Below are 18,441 nucleotides of genomic sequence, written 5' to 3'. Positions count from 1 at the left end.
CAAATTAAAAAAAGATAGCAGAAAATACAGATGTTTGAGAATCACCCTTCAGTCTTTTGGTTTACTTTGCTGAATATAGCAAATGATGACAAAATAAACATTTGAAACAAGATAAATGGTCTATGCTTTATTTCATGAAGTGTGCTATTAATCGCAGAAAAAAGGTGTGAAAAAAGGAATATTGGATTTAAATGATGACATTTCGCAGTTGATGACTAAATGGTGAGAAAGTGATTGAAAGCTGACTCACTCAAAAGCCCTCTGAGCCGGATGTTCATCACAGATAACAGAGCCTGATGAGAAGAAATCAAACCTACAGACATGGAGCTGTATGGGGGGCCATAAAAGAACAAGAAGAAACATGAAATCAGTCAGCAGAACACACCATGTAACACTAATGTCATTTAACTCCTCCACAGCAAAGCTCTTCCCTCAGCATGGGAGTAAATCACAATTTCAGACTACAGGCTTGACAATTTGGTAAAACAGCAGTAATGGCAAATCATCTAAAGAAGTCTTAGTTCCTTTTGCCTTAAGTGCTGTGCGTTTGACGTTTTAAACCCATTAGTATTATCTTCCAGTATTTCCTTGAAACACGCAAGTTTCAGTTATAGCTGAAAACTTCAAAACATAAAAATAAGACGAAAATGGCTATTATTTTAAACAAGCATGTTTAAAGTCATAATAATCTATTGTAATTTGTAGGTACTGAAACACAATTATCTTTGTAAAAATATATATATTATATATGAATGTGGCCTCAACCAGGCCTCATTTTCTTCATTTGCATAAACAGCCGTTTGGGCGAAGCTTATTGTTATCTCTTATTGTTAAATGATCACAATACATTAAAGGGGTCATATGATGCTGCTAAAAAGAACATTGCGTTATGCAACTCTTCCCAGATAGTGACGTAGGTATGTGGGGTGTGTTAGAACGAGCCGTTTTAGGTAGGTGTGGCTGACTCTGAACTTTTATAAAGAATATCTCTTTGGATTTGAGACTTTAGTCTTTGCAACTTTACAGATCTTCTTTATGCACCAAGAGCTTGTAACACTCCAAAGAGAAAGGAAAAATTGAAATCGCATCATATGACCCCTTTAATAATGCAATTACGAAACAGCTTGAGCTCCTGAACTCTGGTCAAATCAATCCAAATGTTTTTCGCAAACTGCATTTATTGCTGTACTTACATTTCAAATCATTGATTTACAAAATGTGCTTAATGTTGTACTAACAATAAACATCTTTGAATCACATGGATCATTTGTGCAGACAGTTAGTGTGTAAGAATAAAAGAGTGAGCGAGAGAAAAATCTGTAAAAATGATTCACAGATGGGGGGAAGGCCACAAGATGATGCTCCATAAGGAAAAGACATAGATACCCAGACAGCTAATGGAGGGGAAAACTGTATACAGAGGAAGACCAGTGGGAAAGACATTGCCATGCTATTTTAAGTCTTCAACTTCCAGCTCTGGAGGATGGTCTTTTTGCCCTGGGGTGCTTCCATAACCTAGAAAACTAGCAATGGGAAAGTGAGCCCAATAGTTTCTCGCCAAGTCCAGCAGAGTGTCATATCCGCTCTGAGATCGCAACTCATCCACCCAGCCGTAGAAATCAGAGGACCAAAGGTTCCAGTACGGGAGACTTCTCTTCGCCCTGATCTCCTTGTGAGCTGGAACACCTTACAGACAAAGAAAAACTTACTGTAAAAGCTGGAATACATTTCATGAGTTTTAAAACACTAAAGGCATCAAACACTTGCAGACTTTGTGAATGGTTACAGAGATAAACTGGGAATCATAACTGAGGATCAGTTACTCAAGTTGTTCCGAACACAAACTCATGCATGTGCCTTTTTCTAGGAGACGTGACAATTGAAAACAAAAAGTATTTTAAAATCGGCTCAAAATATCAAATATATTTGATCCCTGACAACTACATGGAGCTGTCTGAAGCTAAAAAAAAAGTTAATTCGGCAACTAGCATTGACTCAAATGAATTATAAACTGGGGCAAACATCTGGGCAAAAATTAAGTAGTGTTTTCAAGCTTTAAGATGATGAAACGACTTCAGGGAATAAGGGTATTTCTTCAGTGATGGGCACTATTTTTTTTTATGTTTTTACTTTTCAAAATGTCTCAGTCCCAGATAGTCCATCATAAAAATATTTTTACATTTTTTAAAAACCATGCTGATTTAAACAGAGTGAAATAAACCATTTCATTATTTATTGTGTAAAAATTATTCATTTTAATTTTACACAAATATTGTTGTGCCATCATTTCCACCACAACAAATGCTTTTGGTTCCAAGTAATGATTTATTTATTTATTTATTATTTACGTCAAGTCCAAAGGGCCAAAATTTCCCATAACTGAGGAAACTTAAATATAAACCCTTAAATATTTAACTCAAATATATATATTTTTAGATCTCAAAACAGATAATTTCTCATCACTGAGAGAATATCAAATATTTAAGACCCTTGGCAAGCAAATCAATAATTCCACCGGAATATCATTCATCTGACAGAAGATATCTCCCTCTTTCTCATCTACAGTGGGACAGAGAAGAAAACTTTTTCAATGCAGTGAAGAATGTGCTGTTATGACTGATACAGCTCTCTTACATAACATTCAATAAGTTCCACAGTTAGTTTTTAAAGTCTTTACTGGCAAAAAGCCTGTGTAATTAGCGACTATAATGCTACTGAGCCAGACTTGCTGGCCAAATGTTTGGACTGTTTAGTCCGGTGGTGTTAATGGATCTGGCTAAAGCTGAAACAGACCAACACACAGGCTAAATAAGCAGCAATAAAAGAAATACTTAAGAACAGTTAATCACATTAACAGATGGGAGAACTGAGATCTTACCTGCTTCACAGAAACAAATCAGCAGGAAGGTGCAGAGAAGCACAAACACACGAATATGAGGCATTACGCCACCCTGTGTGCTGAACAGATCATGGGACAGAATTATTGCAAAAACTATATTCAATTAAGTTTATGATAATAGCATCACACAAAAGAACGAATAAGCTCCTATTAGCTAAATAGGCTCTGCAGGCAAAACCTAAGTGTACTTTTTACAGTTCTAAAGTCCAATTTTGGCTTCCAATACTACTTCAATACTACTTTTTCTAAGGTCTCTAGTCTATTATTCTTTTGACAGGTGAAGGCTATTCGTTCCTTTTTTGAAAGAAGAAAGCAAAGTGCATCTAATCCAAAAAAAAAAAACCTGTGGACAAAAACAGGGAGACTCATCTCTAGCTTAAGCGACTCAACTGGGAGCTTTATTGAACTGTTCAAGTGTAGAATGGGCAAATAAACAATTAAAGACTGAACTGTAAACTATTTGAAAATAATTGAATGACTGGCTGAATCAGTTTGAGGTGTTGAGATACAAGTTGAGATACAACACCTAAGGGACCTTCAGCAGAAACCATGAAAAAACACCTGATTCCTATCTTAATGCGACTGCTTAATGTGAAAGCACAACATATTCACATTTAAAGACTATAGCATTTATTAGAAACAGAAATGGCTATAAACATCTTTACTGTAATTTTAATCAATCTTGCTGAATAAAAATATCAGTTTTTGAAATGATGCTGTCAGATCCATGAGAGGAAACTTACCTAGAAGTTAGAAGCAGAGAAAAGCCTGTAAGAGTGAGTCTAAACTCTAAAAACTGAGCTTGTCTGTCCTTCTCAAATAAGTGCTACTGACCAGCAAAATAACATGAAGAGTGCTTTGCTTTTTGCCAGAAAAGATGCCATCACATTCTTCTTCTAAGCCAGACTCAACATGTCCATGTTACTTCAGCGGTGAGGGACCGTTTGTGATTTGCACCGACAGAAGAAACAGCCAGGGACAAGCAGAAGTAGAAGAAAAACAGCTCAGTGGTACAATTACCGGTCACAATGTCATTCACGTTTATACAAGATTTTATTGACATGACAGATTTCAGGAGTGGGAGTGAAAACCATATGCCGTCAGCAGACAGAGAGAAAAAGACTAAACTTCCTTCACATCCTCATTGCATTCATCAGCACAAGAAAACCGTGTGTCTGAGAAAACACTCCGCCAATCACACATCTATACAAACAGTGCATGTGAATGAGGATTGCAGATGGTGAAAAGAATCCAAGGTTGATCCAAATTTAAAAGAACACAAAAGAACAAAATTTGCACTAAATTGTTTTGTTCAAGATGTCTTTTGTCCTGAAAGAAAGTGGTAACCAGACAAAGTAGTAATCAGTAGCAAAGTTTGGACTACAGTTTGTACAAAGTACAGATCATGTGAAACCTGGTTTAAATGAAAACTCTAGACATTTATTAAAAAATAGAAGAGAGAAAAAAAAACGATTTAGCTATATGAGTAGCATACTATTTTTGTATAGTGACACTAAACTGTAAATATCACAGTTCCATCATGACAAGCTATGCTTTGATGTTTTTCTTATTAAGGCTATAACAATAACTATCTATCTAACTAGCTAAACCATAATAATAACTACAGGCCTATTAGCATCTACGCCAAAGAGACGATAACATTGTCTAAACATTGTCTAATTGGCTGTCAGTGTTTTATTGTTCATCAGCTGGGAAAATTAGTTGTGAAAGTGATGATTGTTTTAGATCTTCGGTCTGTCATTTGTTGGAAATAGAGGAAAGGTGTATATGGCTTTAGACCTTATGGTTAGTTAATGTAATAGTTATCGTTCTTGGTCAGAATGTGCATTTACTCTTCTGTCTCTCTTGTCTATTCACAATAGCTAGGCTTAATGCCATCATCTTGCTTTCCAAAACGTTTACTGAATGTAGTAAAATGACTAAGGCATTAATAAATATCTCATAAAAGTTGTGATAGATGATGATGACCAATTATAAAGGTATTAAACTTTTGTTAAGCTTTTTTTTTTAACATTTAAGCTTGACACATTAGTATTATGTTGTTGATGTAAAGAAGCACACGATTAAAATGAAAATACAATAGACCTTAGGGTAGATAGCGTATTGAATTTTATGTTGATGAATAGCCTATACAAAGCTGAGAAGGATGAAATGCACCGGGTCCTAGATCACGTGTAACTAACAACTTGCTTTAAAACTGATTTATGGAGTTTTGTTGTCTACTGAAAAGCTTTTTTTTTTTTTTCCCATAAGCTGAAGGGTATCATATATTGTAACAGTACAACCATTGAACACAGTGTCTCTTACAGCATAATTGTATATCTTTATTGGTTTAATTTGTGGAATTTAATATGTATATAATCATTAAAAAATAATAAAATTATAATAATATCCGCATTTTAAAGGGTGTAGCCTCTGAACCCTCAGGGAGGTCGAATCTGTTTGTGATGATGAAATAAAACGCGTAGGAGTTTCGTTTTCAAAAAAAATTAAGAAATAAACAAATTAGGAGCAGTACTATTAGCAGCATTCAAGCTTGCTGCCGTCATCTCGTGATTTGCGTGACGTCTGACGTCAACAGCTCTGATTATTTTCACAGTTGGCGCCAAATGACTATCGATGCTGAGATGGCCACTCGCAAAAAAAATGAAAACTTGGTTGCAGACGGTAATCGCAAAGAGAAAATAGATTTTATTGCATTTGCATCGTTAAAGACCACATATCATCAAAGACTGCATACTGCGAACAGTTCAAAGGTAAAAATGTTCCACCATCACAATCAGTTAGGCCTACAACAAACATCACAGAACCACATGCAGTATGTCACTAGATACGATAAACAGCAGTCCATACGATAATAATTTAAACGTCTCAACATTTCTGACATAAAAAGTGAATAAATAATGCAAAAGTTAATGTACTTATCACAGTTAGGTAATATGATAATGGATGTTGCTATGTTTAGATTAGATAAAAAGATGGCGCCTGACATTATTGTCAAAGATATGAAATAGGAACAACCCGGGTTTATGGTATGAAAAGCCTGGAAAGGTTATTTTCTGTTTTTCTCTTGTCTAGAGCTGTCTGATAGTGACATCCACTGGTGAACTGCACACATGGCATGCACATTTTGTAAAAATATTACTAGATTCAAGTTTCAACAGGGGTGTCAAGCTCAGTTCCTGGAGGGCCACAGCCTTGCACAGTTTAGATTCAACCCTAATTAAACACACCTGATCCAGCTAATCAAGTAATTTAGGCTTATTTGAAAACTACATGGTATGTGTGCTGGGGCAGGGTTGGAACTAAACTGAAGGGCTGCGTGCGGCCTTCCAGGTGTGGAGTTTGACACCCCTGAGTTTTAAAATGTTAATCTGCAGGTGAGGGTGATGTGATGAACTGATACATTCTTTCTCTTCACAATAGAAATCAATAGTAATGAAAAATTAGAAAAGAAAGCACAGGCAACACCAAAGGTCATTTTAAGTTATTTTGCAAAACTTTTATTGAACAAAAGTATTTCAATTCTCACCACACTGTTCTCAATACAGTACCATAATGCTGGATCTAAACGATTCATATATGCACCATATCTTTTTTTATATATAGATATATATATATTGTACATACAGTGGAAAGAGGAATTAAATAACATTGCTCAATAACATTCAGACAAATAGATTAAAAAAAAAATATCTGAAAACCCCTTGACCAACATGCTTATTGGTAAACAGACTTAGAGTAATTGACAAAAGTAAAGAAATAAAATCATATTTTGTTTTATTACTCTTGAATTAGTGTTCACAATCAACTATGTGTTACTGAGAGCAGAGAAGACGTGTTGGTGAGGTGCAATAAGACATCAATAGTAGCAGAACTGGGAGTGGGTGGCACATTTGGTTGAAAGGACACACATTCAAACTTTCTCCTTGTCTACAGAAACTACTCTCTCTTAATAGCTACAATCTCTCTCTCTTTACCTCCATCTCTTTTAACGCCTGTCATAACTGCGGCATTTATCTCCCTTTATGAAGTACCCTGATTCTGAAGAAACCCTGAAGTGACTCGGATCCAAGAGAAATACCTGGAAAGCTGTGTATGTTCGCATTATAGGAGCCGAGAAGTCCAAACTCTGCCTTCATGTATGCGGGATGGGACTATAGATGCAAAAACAGTGTTTGTAAAGGCTCAGAAGATGGGACAGCACCACTTTATTTCAGGGTGAAATCTGACTGTCATCTCAATTATCAGTTTGGATTCAGATTCTGACAATGTAATGCGATAGGCAGCTGCAGTGTGAACATACAAGTTGCATTGCCTTCGGATGAGCTCTATGAATGGAGACACACCATCAGTTGGAAACCAAATCACACTCTTCATTCTTCATATGCTCACCTGCTTTGAAGGATCAAGGTTAAGACATGCACATGAATCTATTCTCCTCTGATAATTCAGTACAAGAGCTACAAATTTACATACTGTAATGCTCTTTTGAGCAGAGAAATGTAAACCAATGTAATGTGGGTTGAGGTTGTGGATTAACCAACAAAAGGAAGAGCAGAAGAACAGCTGTCCAAAGTCTGGGAGAGAGTTCTACAGATGTTGCTCAGTGAAATGCCATTCTGTTTTTCTTTACCAAAACCTCCAAAGTGACTGTAAATCATAAAAAAAAAAAAAAAAAGGGGCACGTATATCAAGGACGGACATCTCTGTTTAAAATAATAAGTTGCTACTGCTCCCTACAGGAGTGGAGGCAATGTTGGGCTTTGAAATGTCAAATAGTCCTTGAAGTTGCTTCTGAAAGGAGCAAGAGAAAAAAGAAGGTAAGAAGGGAACAGAGGTGCACAAGGGGAGAGGTAACGTCAGTGACAAATTCAGGCAAGGGGCTTGACAAGATAGAGTTTGTCTCCTTGCTCACTGGTGAAGATGGGTGCTTTCTTGTAGTGCTCTACAAGCTCATCCATACTGCTAAAACGCCGCTGACCGATGCAGTATACTCCGTCCTGCAGCTGCACCTTGAAGTGCTTGTTCTTCCCCATAGCCTTCAGAGAAATTGAGAAATCGCTGGGCTGGAAAAAAAACAGACATGGAGAGATAAATTAATGGGACGTTGTTGCTGCTGCTTTTCCATATCTAAACACCAGATGGGAGCATTGATTCAAATAAAATAAAGCCTGACACCAAGTCACACAGCAGCCAAGAGAGGACATAGCCTTTTGGGGCAGTAAAACTTCATCCAAAATTTCCGTATTGAACTAAAGAAAAGTTCTTTGCCATTTCCAGGTTTTATTCTTCTAAGATCTCTGATCGATTTCTTGTTATGATCCTTCATAGGGTTCTGCAAGCTTTTTCATGTATCATATCTATCTTTCTTTTAACTGTAAAGCCATATTACAAATGACCAAAAATATACCCTGATGTGAGGGTATATTGCGTGATGGTAGAAATGTCAACCGGTGGAGTTCTACTTTACCATATACCATGGCATGATTTAAAAAATCCCACACTATTTAGAAAAACATGTCAAATATTGAAAACTGTGTCGCAGAAAAGCAGAGTTTACTGTCTGGTTAATTATAACTGAAATATGTACCTACTTGGTACATATTCATTTGTATCTTATCTTCCAATTAAACCTTCCACAAAAAGTTACAAAGAAAATAATATCATGAAATGAAGTACCTTTAATTCTTAAAGTATTTGACCACATTAATAAAATTATGTAATATTAAATATTTTTGGAATTAATTTCCAGACAAATTTTGTAATACATAGCATACATATATTGCATTACCATATATATGTAATATCTGATAAAACATTACCTATGTAAGATTTTGGTCATACCGCCCCATTCTAAACAGCACTATGGGAAGTCATATTCTCATTGCAATTCAAATAAGTTTAGCAAGTTTCATGGTTTATTCAACACTGTCCAAATTGGTCTCTGTCACACAGTACACTCAGTGGGTTGTGCATGTAAACTGATCCACCATCCAGTGGGTTGCACAAATAATTGGTTCACACTGTGCAGTTCAGTTGGTACTGCAGTTTCTACCCACTTTGGGTTCCAATACAGTACATTACATAACTCAATAAGCAGGTTGCTGCAATAGGTTGCATGCAGATGTGAGGAAAGTCAGTCCAACTTACCGATGACTCACTGTCCCGTATCAGAAAGTCCCCTTCCACTCCTCTCTCATTAAGTGCACACTCAGCTTGATGCCGTGTCACATTACCATAGTGCCAATCCTTTCCAGCAAATTTGCCTGTACGTGAGGGAACTGTGTGACTGATGTGAGGGGAGCCGTGACTTGACCCTAAACCCTTCGCTATTGGCCCATCACTGAGCACTACCACATAGTTCTTGGGCACAAGACCAACCATGCCGCGACTGTTTTTACACCTCCACCACTCTGGGTCATTCTCTGGCTTTTCCAAAACTTCCATCGTCTCCCCCTTCTCAAAGTTCAGTTCCTCCTCTGTGACAGAGCTGAAGGGGTACAGAGTCTGGACCACATGCAGAACGGAGCTCCCAGAGCCTCCTGGCCGGCCGTTGGCCATTGCCGCACCTTGCCCCACCTTTAAGGACCGGGAGTCCCCAAAGACGTCATCATGGTCTGTGTATCCCACCTCCTCTTGGACGTAGTTGGACGGGAACCAACCGACTCGGCCGGCATGGCTACCCCTCCACCAGCCGTCACTGCACTTTTCCATCACGACCACCCTCTCCCCTTTTATTAGGTTGAGTTCATCTTCACGCTCAGCTGCATAAGAAAACTTCACCAGTGTGGGAATGTTCAGGTCATAGATCCGCTCGGCCCCGCCCACTCCACCTCCTCCTGCACTGCCATTGGATGGGTACTCTGCCTCTGTGCTGGGTGTGGGAGATGGATCACGAGCACTAGTCTTCCTTTTCGTTTTTCCAAGGCCTAAGTGGAAAAGAGAGATGCAAAACAGTAAGGAAGTAGAAATCTGGAAGAAAGCTGTCAAAACAGAAATAACGACTGATTGATTGAGTCATCACAGATCATTAAACCAATGAATCACTAAAACAATTAGTCTAACATTTCCAAGGAAGAGCTTTTACCAGTGCTTAAGAGTTGCATAAATTAAATAGGCTTTTTATTAAATGACCCCAGGTTTCATGGATTAGAAGATTTTGGGGGGTTGGTAACCTCGGGTATAATTTTTCTATGACACTGTTCATTTAATAGGGCTGCGACGATAAATCGATGCAGAATCGATTCGTGGATCGATTCTGAGTAGAGATGTCAACGATTAATCGACGATCGATTAATTGTCGATAAGAGATGCTATCGATGGCCGATTTTTAATTTTGGGGTGCTGCGGCTCATGCGCAAAAAAACATGTGCAAGCAGCTGTGAGTGACGGTGACTAGGCTGGATCTTTAGCGAAAATAATTCCCTAACATACAAATTATGCTTTTAATGTGATCCAAACTTTAAAGGTACATTAAAACAGAAACAATACAAAGTTCTTTTGTATTGAAATGTAATAAGTCATGTTTAATTATAATTTCCCCAAATAAATGATTCATTTCGGGCTCTGCGCTTTGACAGGGCTGAGGGACACGAGCAGGACAAATAGCTTATATATACCTATAATTCATACCTACAACTTGTTAATTCATTCCTACGACTTATTAATTTGTGGCCACTGTACATGTTTCCTTAATTTGTTCCCTAGAAAACCCATGAATTAACTAAAAAGAGGGAACGAATTAAGTCATAAGAAAGAATTTTTAATTCATGGCCATGAAATCTTTCATTTTTCGTCCACATGCTTACCTCAGTAAGAGATGCGTAAACAGCGATTAAAAGTGCACGACAATAAAATAAACCTGCAAAATTAGAGGGTGAGATGGTGAAGATTTGGGAAAAGAAACAATAAATATTATTACATTTGTGGAAATTCGTGACCAACCAGCAAAACAGAACACAAAGCTGCATATGGCTTTAAATGTATCGAACAGCATGAATGCAAAAGCATGGTCACGATGAAATTTGCCTGTTCACCCATTATTTCTCATAAAATAAGCTTTGCACCTCACTTGTGTCATACTCACATTAAAATGTTTCATGTGAGCAGCAGTGTGTTTTGCCGCAGCGCTGCCAGTGGAAGCGGTTCTTTGACCGCGTGGCACAGAAACATGGGCAGTTACGTTTGGGATTATTTTATTTTAAATGCCAATAAATGTCAATTGCAAACATTGCGATTGTGTTTTAAAATACAACAACGAGCACCATGATACCATTTAAAGAGGTACATTCAGTGGTCTCAAAAGATGGGATATGAAACAGTCAACAAAGTAAAATGATCCCAAACTTAACTACGGCGCGCTCACTTCATTTTATCAAATTATCATAATCACATCTATTCATTTTACAATCCTGCTACTAGCCTTTTATTTATACTAAAACCCCCTTTAATTCGGTTGAGGAAGCCTGCGTTTTGAGTGGCATTTGCACATCCTGTCATGCCGGTGACTATATGCCACTGCAATAAATGCATTTTGCAGTATTAAGGTTAACGATTAATCGATTAATTGATCGCTAATTTAAACGACAATCGATCATGGAAATAATCGAAAATTGACATCCCTAATTCTGAGATCTTCTGAATGCATTGAGATTCTCTCTGGAATCGATTTTGAGCTTAGATTTTAACAGCAGATGGCGCTGTAATCTAGTTTTTATCCGCACACTCAAACGCTCATTAAAAAAGAGTGCTGAAGAGCGCTGGTGCGTTTGGCTGAGTCATGTAATTTCACCTCGGCTCAGAATGCTTTTATGACGTAAGATTAATGTAAACACAGCCCATTGTGAACACCCTTGTAATTCGCTTCAAACTTTTCAAATTTTATGAATGATTATTTTAGGTTCAAGTGTGTGTAAAGATTTGGAAACAAGCAGAGTATGACTGTTTCTAAAGCATGCAGTGCCATCTGCTGTTCAAAACTAAGCTCAGAATCGCGATGCATTCAGAAAATCTCAGAATCGATGCTGAATCATTTCTCGATTCGCAATGCATCGATTTATTTTCCCGGCCCTATCGTTTAACGGTGTTCATTTGTTCTTGAACATCTGCATTCTTCTGCCAATGCATAGGCATAACAATAACACTATACTCACACTAAATCTAAAATCATAAAACACTTCATGATAATTGTGACGAGTGGCGCAGGTGTCCCTCACTTTCATTCACTCCACCGGCCTCGCTCCGTTCCACGGCTCTCGGACCCGCCCCACTCGTCACAATAATATTTTCAATACTAAATCTAAAGTGCCACGGCACAACAGTTGTGAGTTTGCAGTCTTAACTGAATGTAGGGAGAGACAAAAACTGGGTACCAAAAAATAATACACTGACAAGAAATAGATGACATGCCTTTCTATTGCAATGTACTCACTGATTGCACATGCAACAACAAACATAGAGTGTGACCACAATGACACTTTGTTAAGGATTTTTTTTTTTAATGAATCGGTCAAAAAGACAAAAACAACATTTGTTGCTTTAATGCCAAAGAGGACAAATTTGGTGATGTAAGTGGCAGGGAAATGGCACGCTTCTGCTTTAAATTCCCATTCCTATTGTACTCTAATGAAACAGACTGTAAAGTACCCTTAAGTTCACTGATGTCTTAAAGCATAACATTTTCTCCTACTATAGAAAACTGCTCCCACTTCTGGGCAAATAGAAGCTGATCTACTCAAGACTAGTGATGTGACTGAGCAGACTCTGTTAGAGGGCAAAAAAGTAAACACTTGAGTCCTAGGGGTGCATTGGGAACCGTGGAAGAAAAGAGAGATTAAGGATTGAAGACTTCAATATTCAGCTTTAAAGAGAGGTGGGATTACTCTGATATGGTTATCTAACAAAGGAACAAGTAACCTAAGAAACAGACAATGGTTTGAGCACATAAATTTCCATCTCAAAAATACAGACATATAGGGACACCACGAGTAGGAAAATTATTCTTTATGAGTGTCAAAAACCTGTTTTTTTATATAGGGGACATGTCAAAAACTTACTTTTAGTAAGCCAGATCAGGCCAGGATATGGCGTTTGTCCATAACTCCAATTTTGCTCTGCTCTGCCAGCATTCTGGTGGCTTATTCAATGTGTGCACGTCTTCTGCACGTTTTAACGACAAAACCAGAAAAAAACCTTATGGTTTCAAAATCTTGTTTTTATAATGAGCAGATTTTTGACAGTTACTAGCATTTCGATGTATATGTAAACACATTCATTGTCTAAATGCCAGTGAAACAGACAGGTACCCCCTCGTATCCCGAGTAGGACCCCAGTTTGCATTTCAGTGTCTTGACAGGCAGCCAAAAATAAGCCCTCTCACTTGTTCCCAGGTAATAGAGGAGATCTGCCACTGGCAATGTTTCTGCCTCCTCTACTGATACCATGTGGCCACATACAGCACACAGTCAGACGCTTTATGTGTGCATATGTACGCTCGGTGTGCTGTCACTGCGAACAGAGTACACAGAAAGCGTAGTGAGGTGTGGAAATTGAGCTGAGGCCTGGTAACTCCTTGCAGACTCCAAACCCCAGCTCTCTGTGAGCAATTCAAATGCAATGGGCCTCCCAGGCAACAGGGGCAGTATGCTTCATATTGATATGACTGGAAAAGGTGCAAGGGGAGGACGAGAAGGTTTCAAAAGAAACTCAGTCTGACGTGAGCTGACAGGAGAAAGAGAAGTCAATTTGGAAAGTAATGACGCACAGAATAACAGAGCCGTGGGAATGCAAGAGAACATTTGATGTCTGTCACAAATCTCTAGGAGCCTACCAAATGATCTGCAAAGCTTTCTCACATGCATCCAGGCGTGCTTGCACACACAAGCATATCTTACACGCGAGCAGCATTCTTAGGCTTTAATAGATATGTGTGAAGACAAAAAAGAAGGCCAATTTCCATCAGTCTTCAACTCCTGGGTCCTTGACCACTGAAGTACACTTAACAGGTACTTCCCCTAGGGGTTGTCAGTCTCACACCACACTGCACATTAACCTGGAAATATCTCTACCAAAGGCTTTCTGAGGTGCGAATTCATCTGAAACCATTCCTGACTTCTGACTAAGATATCGACCCTTTGCATTCCAGAAGGTAGGGATGGGCTTGTGTACCTGAAGAACTACTCAAAGTGACTCCAATGATCAATCATGATATAAAGCAAATGTAGGTGATTATATATGTATGTATATATATATATATATATATATATATATATATGTTAGCATTAGTGCTCTACACATTGACTTGCTGTCTGGAGTAGTAACAGCACTCAAAACTCTATGATGTGGAAGTGACCTGGACCACAAACAAGAACAGTTAACAGTCAATTTTCTAGTTCAAAGGGAGCAGAAACTTTTCCCTATGCTGGAACTTTGAGACTGTGTTGGCTGAGAGTGGTGTGTACTTCTGAGGCTCGGGCTGACAGGGAATGAACACTGCAGCACAAACAGAACAAAGACCTTCTGGGAAATCTAGAAATAGAAGCAAGTCCCACAACCAGTGACAAATACGTGAGAGGAACGCATGAGAAGGCTTAAAAAAAGGAGAATGAAGATAGAAAAATCTATGAAAACCACGTACAAGAAGTCTTTGAGATGACACAATGTGAAGCCTCTTTTCAGAAGTCCCAGAGAGGGATGAAGCTGTTGACTTGAGCAGAGGAGATTTGAAGAGCTGCCCTGGCCCATCTCAAGTGACCAAAACATGGCACACCAAACAACTACAAGCAACACAATAACGGAAAGTCCCTCATGGCCGTTCTGGCACATTCATTCCAATGCAGCCAGACACTCATTTTCATACACAGTTCCACAAAGGCACACACACAACCCTTTAATGTGGTTTTAATGTAAACACAGTTGGCTGCTCAAATGCTGAACTTTACTATTTGAAATCTATGAGACCATAGGGTGTCCCATTTGTCATAAAGCCAGTGATGAAGAGCCTATTTGAGGCCACTTTGCACCCTTGATCCATCCTTTTGTGGACTCCACAGCAGACAAAGCAAAAGTCGATAATGAGAAACACTTTAACCAACTAATGTTGTTTCAAAATATCTGCCACTGGTTGGACAAACAGTAGACCTGCAAGAAATTCATGTTATTGTTGAACCCAAAGGGTAGATTGTACCTACACCATAGGTACTTCGTTCAAAAGCATCTTTCTCCATTGACAGCCATTCAAATACGGAGTAACTGCTTTTGAAGGATTGACCTTCTCAGTGAGGCTGATTTTGCCAAGTTGGGCTGGTCGGGATACCCAAATAAGCAGCTACTAGCACCACAGAATCACATTCTTTGCACTTTTTTTGTTCTCTTGATGGAACGGCTTATAAGGAAATGCCAATTCACAGAACAATTCGCGTGAGATGCAAGTGGAATGATAGTAAGTGTGTGTGAGTACTGGAGCTCAGAGGTGCCAAGAAGAAGTGTGTAAGTGTGTGTGTATGCTGACAGTTCTTTAGCGAGATCCTCTGATCTTCAAAGAGTGACTTATGCAATAACTAGAGTAGGGAATAACTAGAACTCCAAGTAATTTCACAAATTAAAAATCAACACAAAAAAAAAAACAGTCAACCACACTGCGCTGATCCATTCCTACTGTTTATTATCCCAAAATCTGAAGGCTTTGCTATGAATGGCCAGATTAAATTTGAATGAGGAGTCTCATTTCAACACTTGTCTAACCTGCTTTAACAATGCTCCACTTAACCTGCTTGGAATTCACACACATTCACTCACACACAATGGAACACAATGGAAAGGAAGCAGGTAAATTGTAACACTGTTTTCATGAAAGCATACTCTAATTTCATTGGCTGTCTCAGAGACCTGCATGGGGAAAATACTTTGCATTTAACAACTTCAGTAGCTATTAAACCTCTCCACGTCTCTACCCCCCGCAGCAGAGGAGGCATTATCGATTCACTGCTTCCTGTTGTTCAGAGCTCATTAACAAAATGGTATTTAGAGCTCATTAACTCATGGCAATCACATATGGGACAAACAAACACATAGACAGGGATAAGCATGCTCTCATCTAGGGATACTAATCATTTAGACAGATTTAAAAATACATTGGTCAGTGTGATGTGGTTAGTATCTTAGATAAAATAGAATCCAATGAAATTTTGGTCTGACAATGCAAGAGCTTAAGTTTTCTTGGATAAATAGCTGTTTAGCAAGAGACCACAGAAATTATAAAAATCATCTCTGTATATTTCCAAAAAAGTACAACATATCAATGTTTATTTTGAGGGCTAAACAGTATAGTGAGGATTATTGGTGGATTTGCTAATGGACAGCAGGGGGCACCTGACTTCCAGTGTCAGCCCCTAGGGCAGGGGTGGTGAACTCCCGCAGCCCTGCAGAGTTCAGCTCCAACCCTAATTAAAACTCACCTGCCTGTAGCTTTCTAGTAACCCTTCAGACCTTGATTAGCTTGTTCAGGTGTGTTTGATTAGGGTTGAAGCAAAACTCTGCAGGATCGACGTTCGCCACCCCTGCCCTAGGGCCACACCAATCTTGAACATGAGATCAATTTTTAAACAGTGTCCATTTTCAATAAAAAAATTCCCATGAAACCTGTCCTAACAAAACAGTGCCCTCAAAAACTTATGTGTTCAGATGATTCACCTGCTTTTGGTGTTGTGATAGATACTGTAACATTAAGATGTTTTATTGGAATGAATGAAGAAGGGCCCCTCAAGGTGACTTTAGATCAAAGTATCTCAACAATAAATTCAATATTTTTTTATGAAGCATAACACATGCAATCAAAGGATCCCAGTGTTTTTTCTTTGTGTTGTTGGCTTGTACACAACTCGCTGCAAAAAACGACAGTCCCAAGAGTCTTCCTTAGTGCCTTGAGATGACAGATTGAGAGTTAAAGGCATGAAGCTTCGGAGGAGTATGGGGGAAGTAGGGCATGGCAACTGCAAGGGCGTTTCACACACGTCATCTCCTACTGAAGGAGTATGAGGTCTAGAACTGCACAGACTCTTCAGTATGACATTTAGATAAAAACAGTAAAATTTATCTAATAACCCAACTATTCTTAACCTTAAATCTGACTGGTCTACTTTCCAAAGGCTTAGGCCATTAAAAGGCCTAAAAAAGGAAAACAAAGGAGAGCAAGCATTCCAATCATTGTCAGATTTTGATGATTTGGCATGTTATGGGAACTTAGCAGTGCTGGAGATTTCGTTTTTCTCCCCAGTAGATATTCTATTTGCCTACATATAAACTAGCTTCCTGATGGTGTTGCCAAGATGCCTGCTAAATAAACCAACTTGCCTTAAAAGGATTTTTCTAGTTTGGCAGGACTGTGAATTGGTGGAATGCTTTACTGAGCTGTGAGACTTCTTACCGAGAGTGTCTTTCAGGTTCTTCACTAGTGAGGTTTTCTTCAGACTGTTTTTGCGCTCAACATAATTAGAGGGGACGTAGCCGGTGCGGTTGGATGCGTTGCGGACTCTCCACCAGGTCTTGGAATCATCCAGCAACCACAGGCGCTCGTTCTTCCGGATGTCCAGTTCCTGGTCTTGCTGAGCTGTGTAGTCCCACTTGGCTATAACAGTCACCTCCTCTGTCATCTTTCATCGAGTCCCACTGCCAGAAGAGAGAAAGAAAAAAATTATTTGAAATATTATTGAAAATCAGAATCTCCTTTAAAAAATTTACGAGAACCTAAATAGTTTAATAAATGACAAACTGCCCAACTATAACATTCATTAAGTGCCAATTGAAAATTGTCTTCAAATTTGTCCTTAAAAGTCTGGATTTTCTCCTATAATAAGACATTAAGTCAAGCCTCTATGACAAATGCATGACTCAGACGAGAGACAGACATGATTACATATGCTCTATTTAACACATCTTGATCGGCAGGTGAGCTCACACTCCCTCCATCTAACCAATTTACCAGAGGGAGGAAGAGAATAACAGGAGAATGTGTGACAGACTGCAGGAGTCAAGAAACAAAAATAAGTTTGGAGGATACAGTAATATTTCATTCAAGAGCTTAAAGGTGATAAATAGTAAGCCATTCACAGGTTCATTTCCCTGAAAAATTTGAACACTTGGCTCTGTAGTGCTATCAAAACATTGCTGTTTGAAGAGGTGCATTCCCTGTACATTAAAGGTCCCAATTTAGGGCTGCACAATTAATCGAATTTCTAATTGCGATTACAATTATGGATGGCACAATTACGTAATCATTCAAAGCGGCAATTAATCGTTCAAAGTCCACTTATGTTATTCTGCGTGCTTAAGATGTGTTTTTTTCTTTCTACATGTTATCTTAAGGGTTTCTCCCCATTTTTTTAATTTTAGTTTTAGTATAACATAATACCATTCATATTTTTACTTTTTTATAATTTAAAGAAGAAACCAATCCAATGTATATTTGACATTTGAGGCTTAATACTATAGAAAAGCACTAAAGGTTTTTCAGTTAGAGTGTT

The 18,441-nt window shown here is 38.4% G+C and overlaps 1 protein-coding gene across 1 annotated transcript in view; it reads right to left on the bottom strand.

Moving 5' to 3' along the window:
* Positions 1-6,550: 6,550 nt before the first annotated feature.
* LOC107716798 (cytoplasmic protein NCK2-like) overlaps positions 6,551-18,441 on the bottom strand; it is a 64,472-nt gene continuing 52,581 nt past the window's right edge. Inside the window, exons 2-4 of the mRNA XM_016523365.1 lie at positions 17,346-17,587; positions 9,074-9,852; positions 6,551-7,989 (exon numbers count right to left, since the gene is read on the bottom strand). Coding sequence (XP_016378851.1) covers positions 7,795-7,989; positions 9,074-9,852; positions 17,346-17,571 — 1,200 coding nt within the window. The 5' untranslated portion in view covers positions 17,572-17,587 and the 3' untranslated portion in view covers positions 6,551-7,794. The remainder of the gene's footprint in view (positions 7,990-9,073; positions 9,853-17,345; positions 17,588-18,441) is intronic.

The sequence above is a fragment of the Sinocyclocheilus rhinocerous genome, unplaced genomic scaffold (assembly GCF_001515625.1).
Source record: "Sinocyclocheilus rhinocerous isolate Xijiao unplaced genomic scaffold, SAMN03320098_v1.1 scaffold1441, whole genome shotgun sequence".
NCBI classification, from domain to species: domain Eukaryota; kingdom Metazoa; phylum Chordata; class Actinopteri; order Cypriniformes; family Cyprinidae; genus Sinocyclocheilus; species Sinocyclocheilus rhinocerous.
Note: the sequence above shows the minus strand (reverse complement) of the source record. Positions and strands in the feature narration are given on the sequence as shown.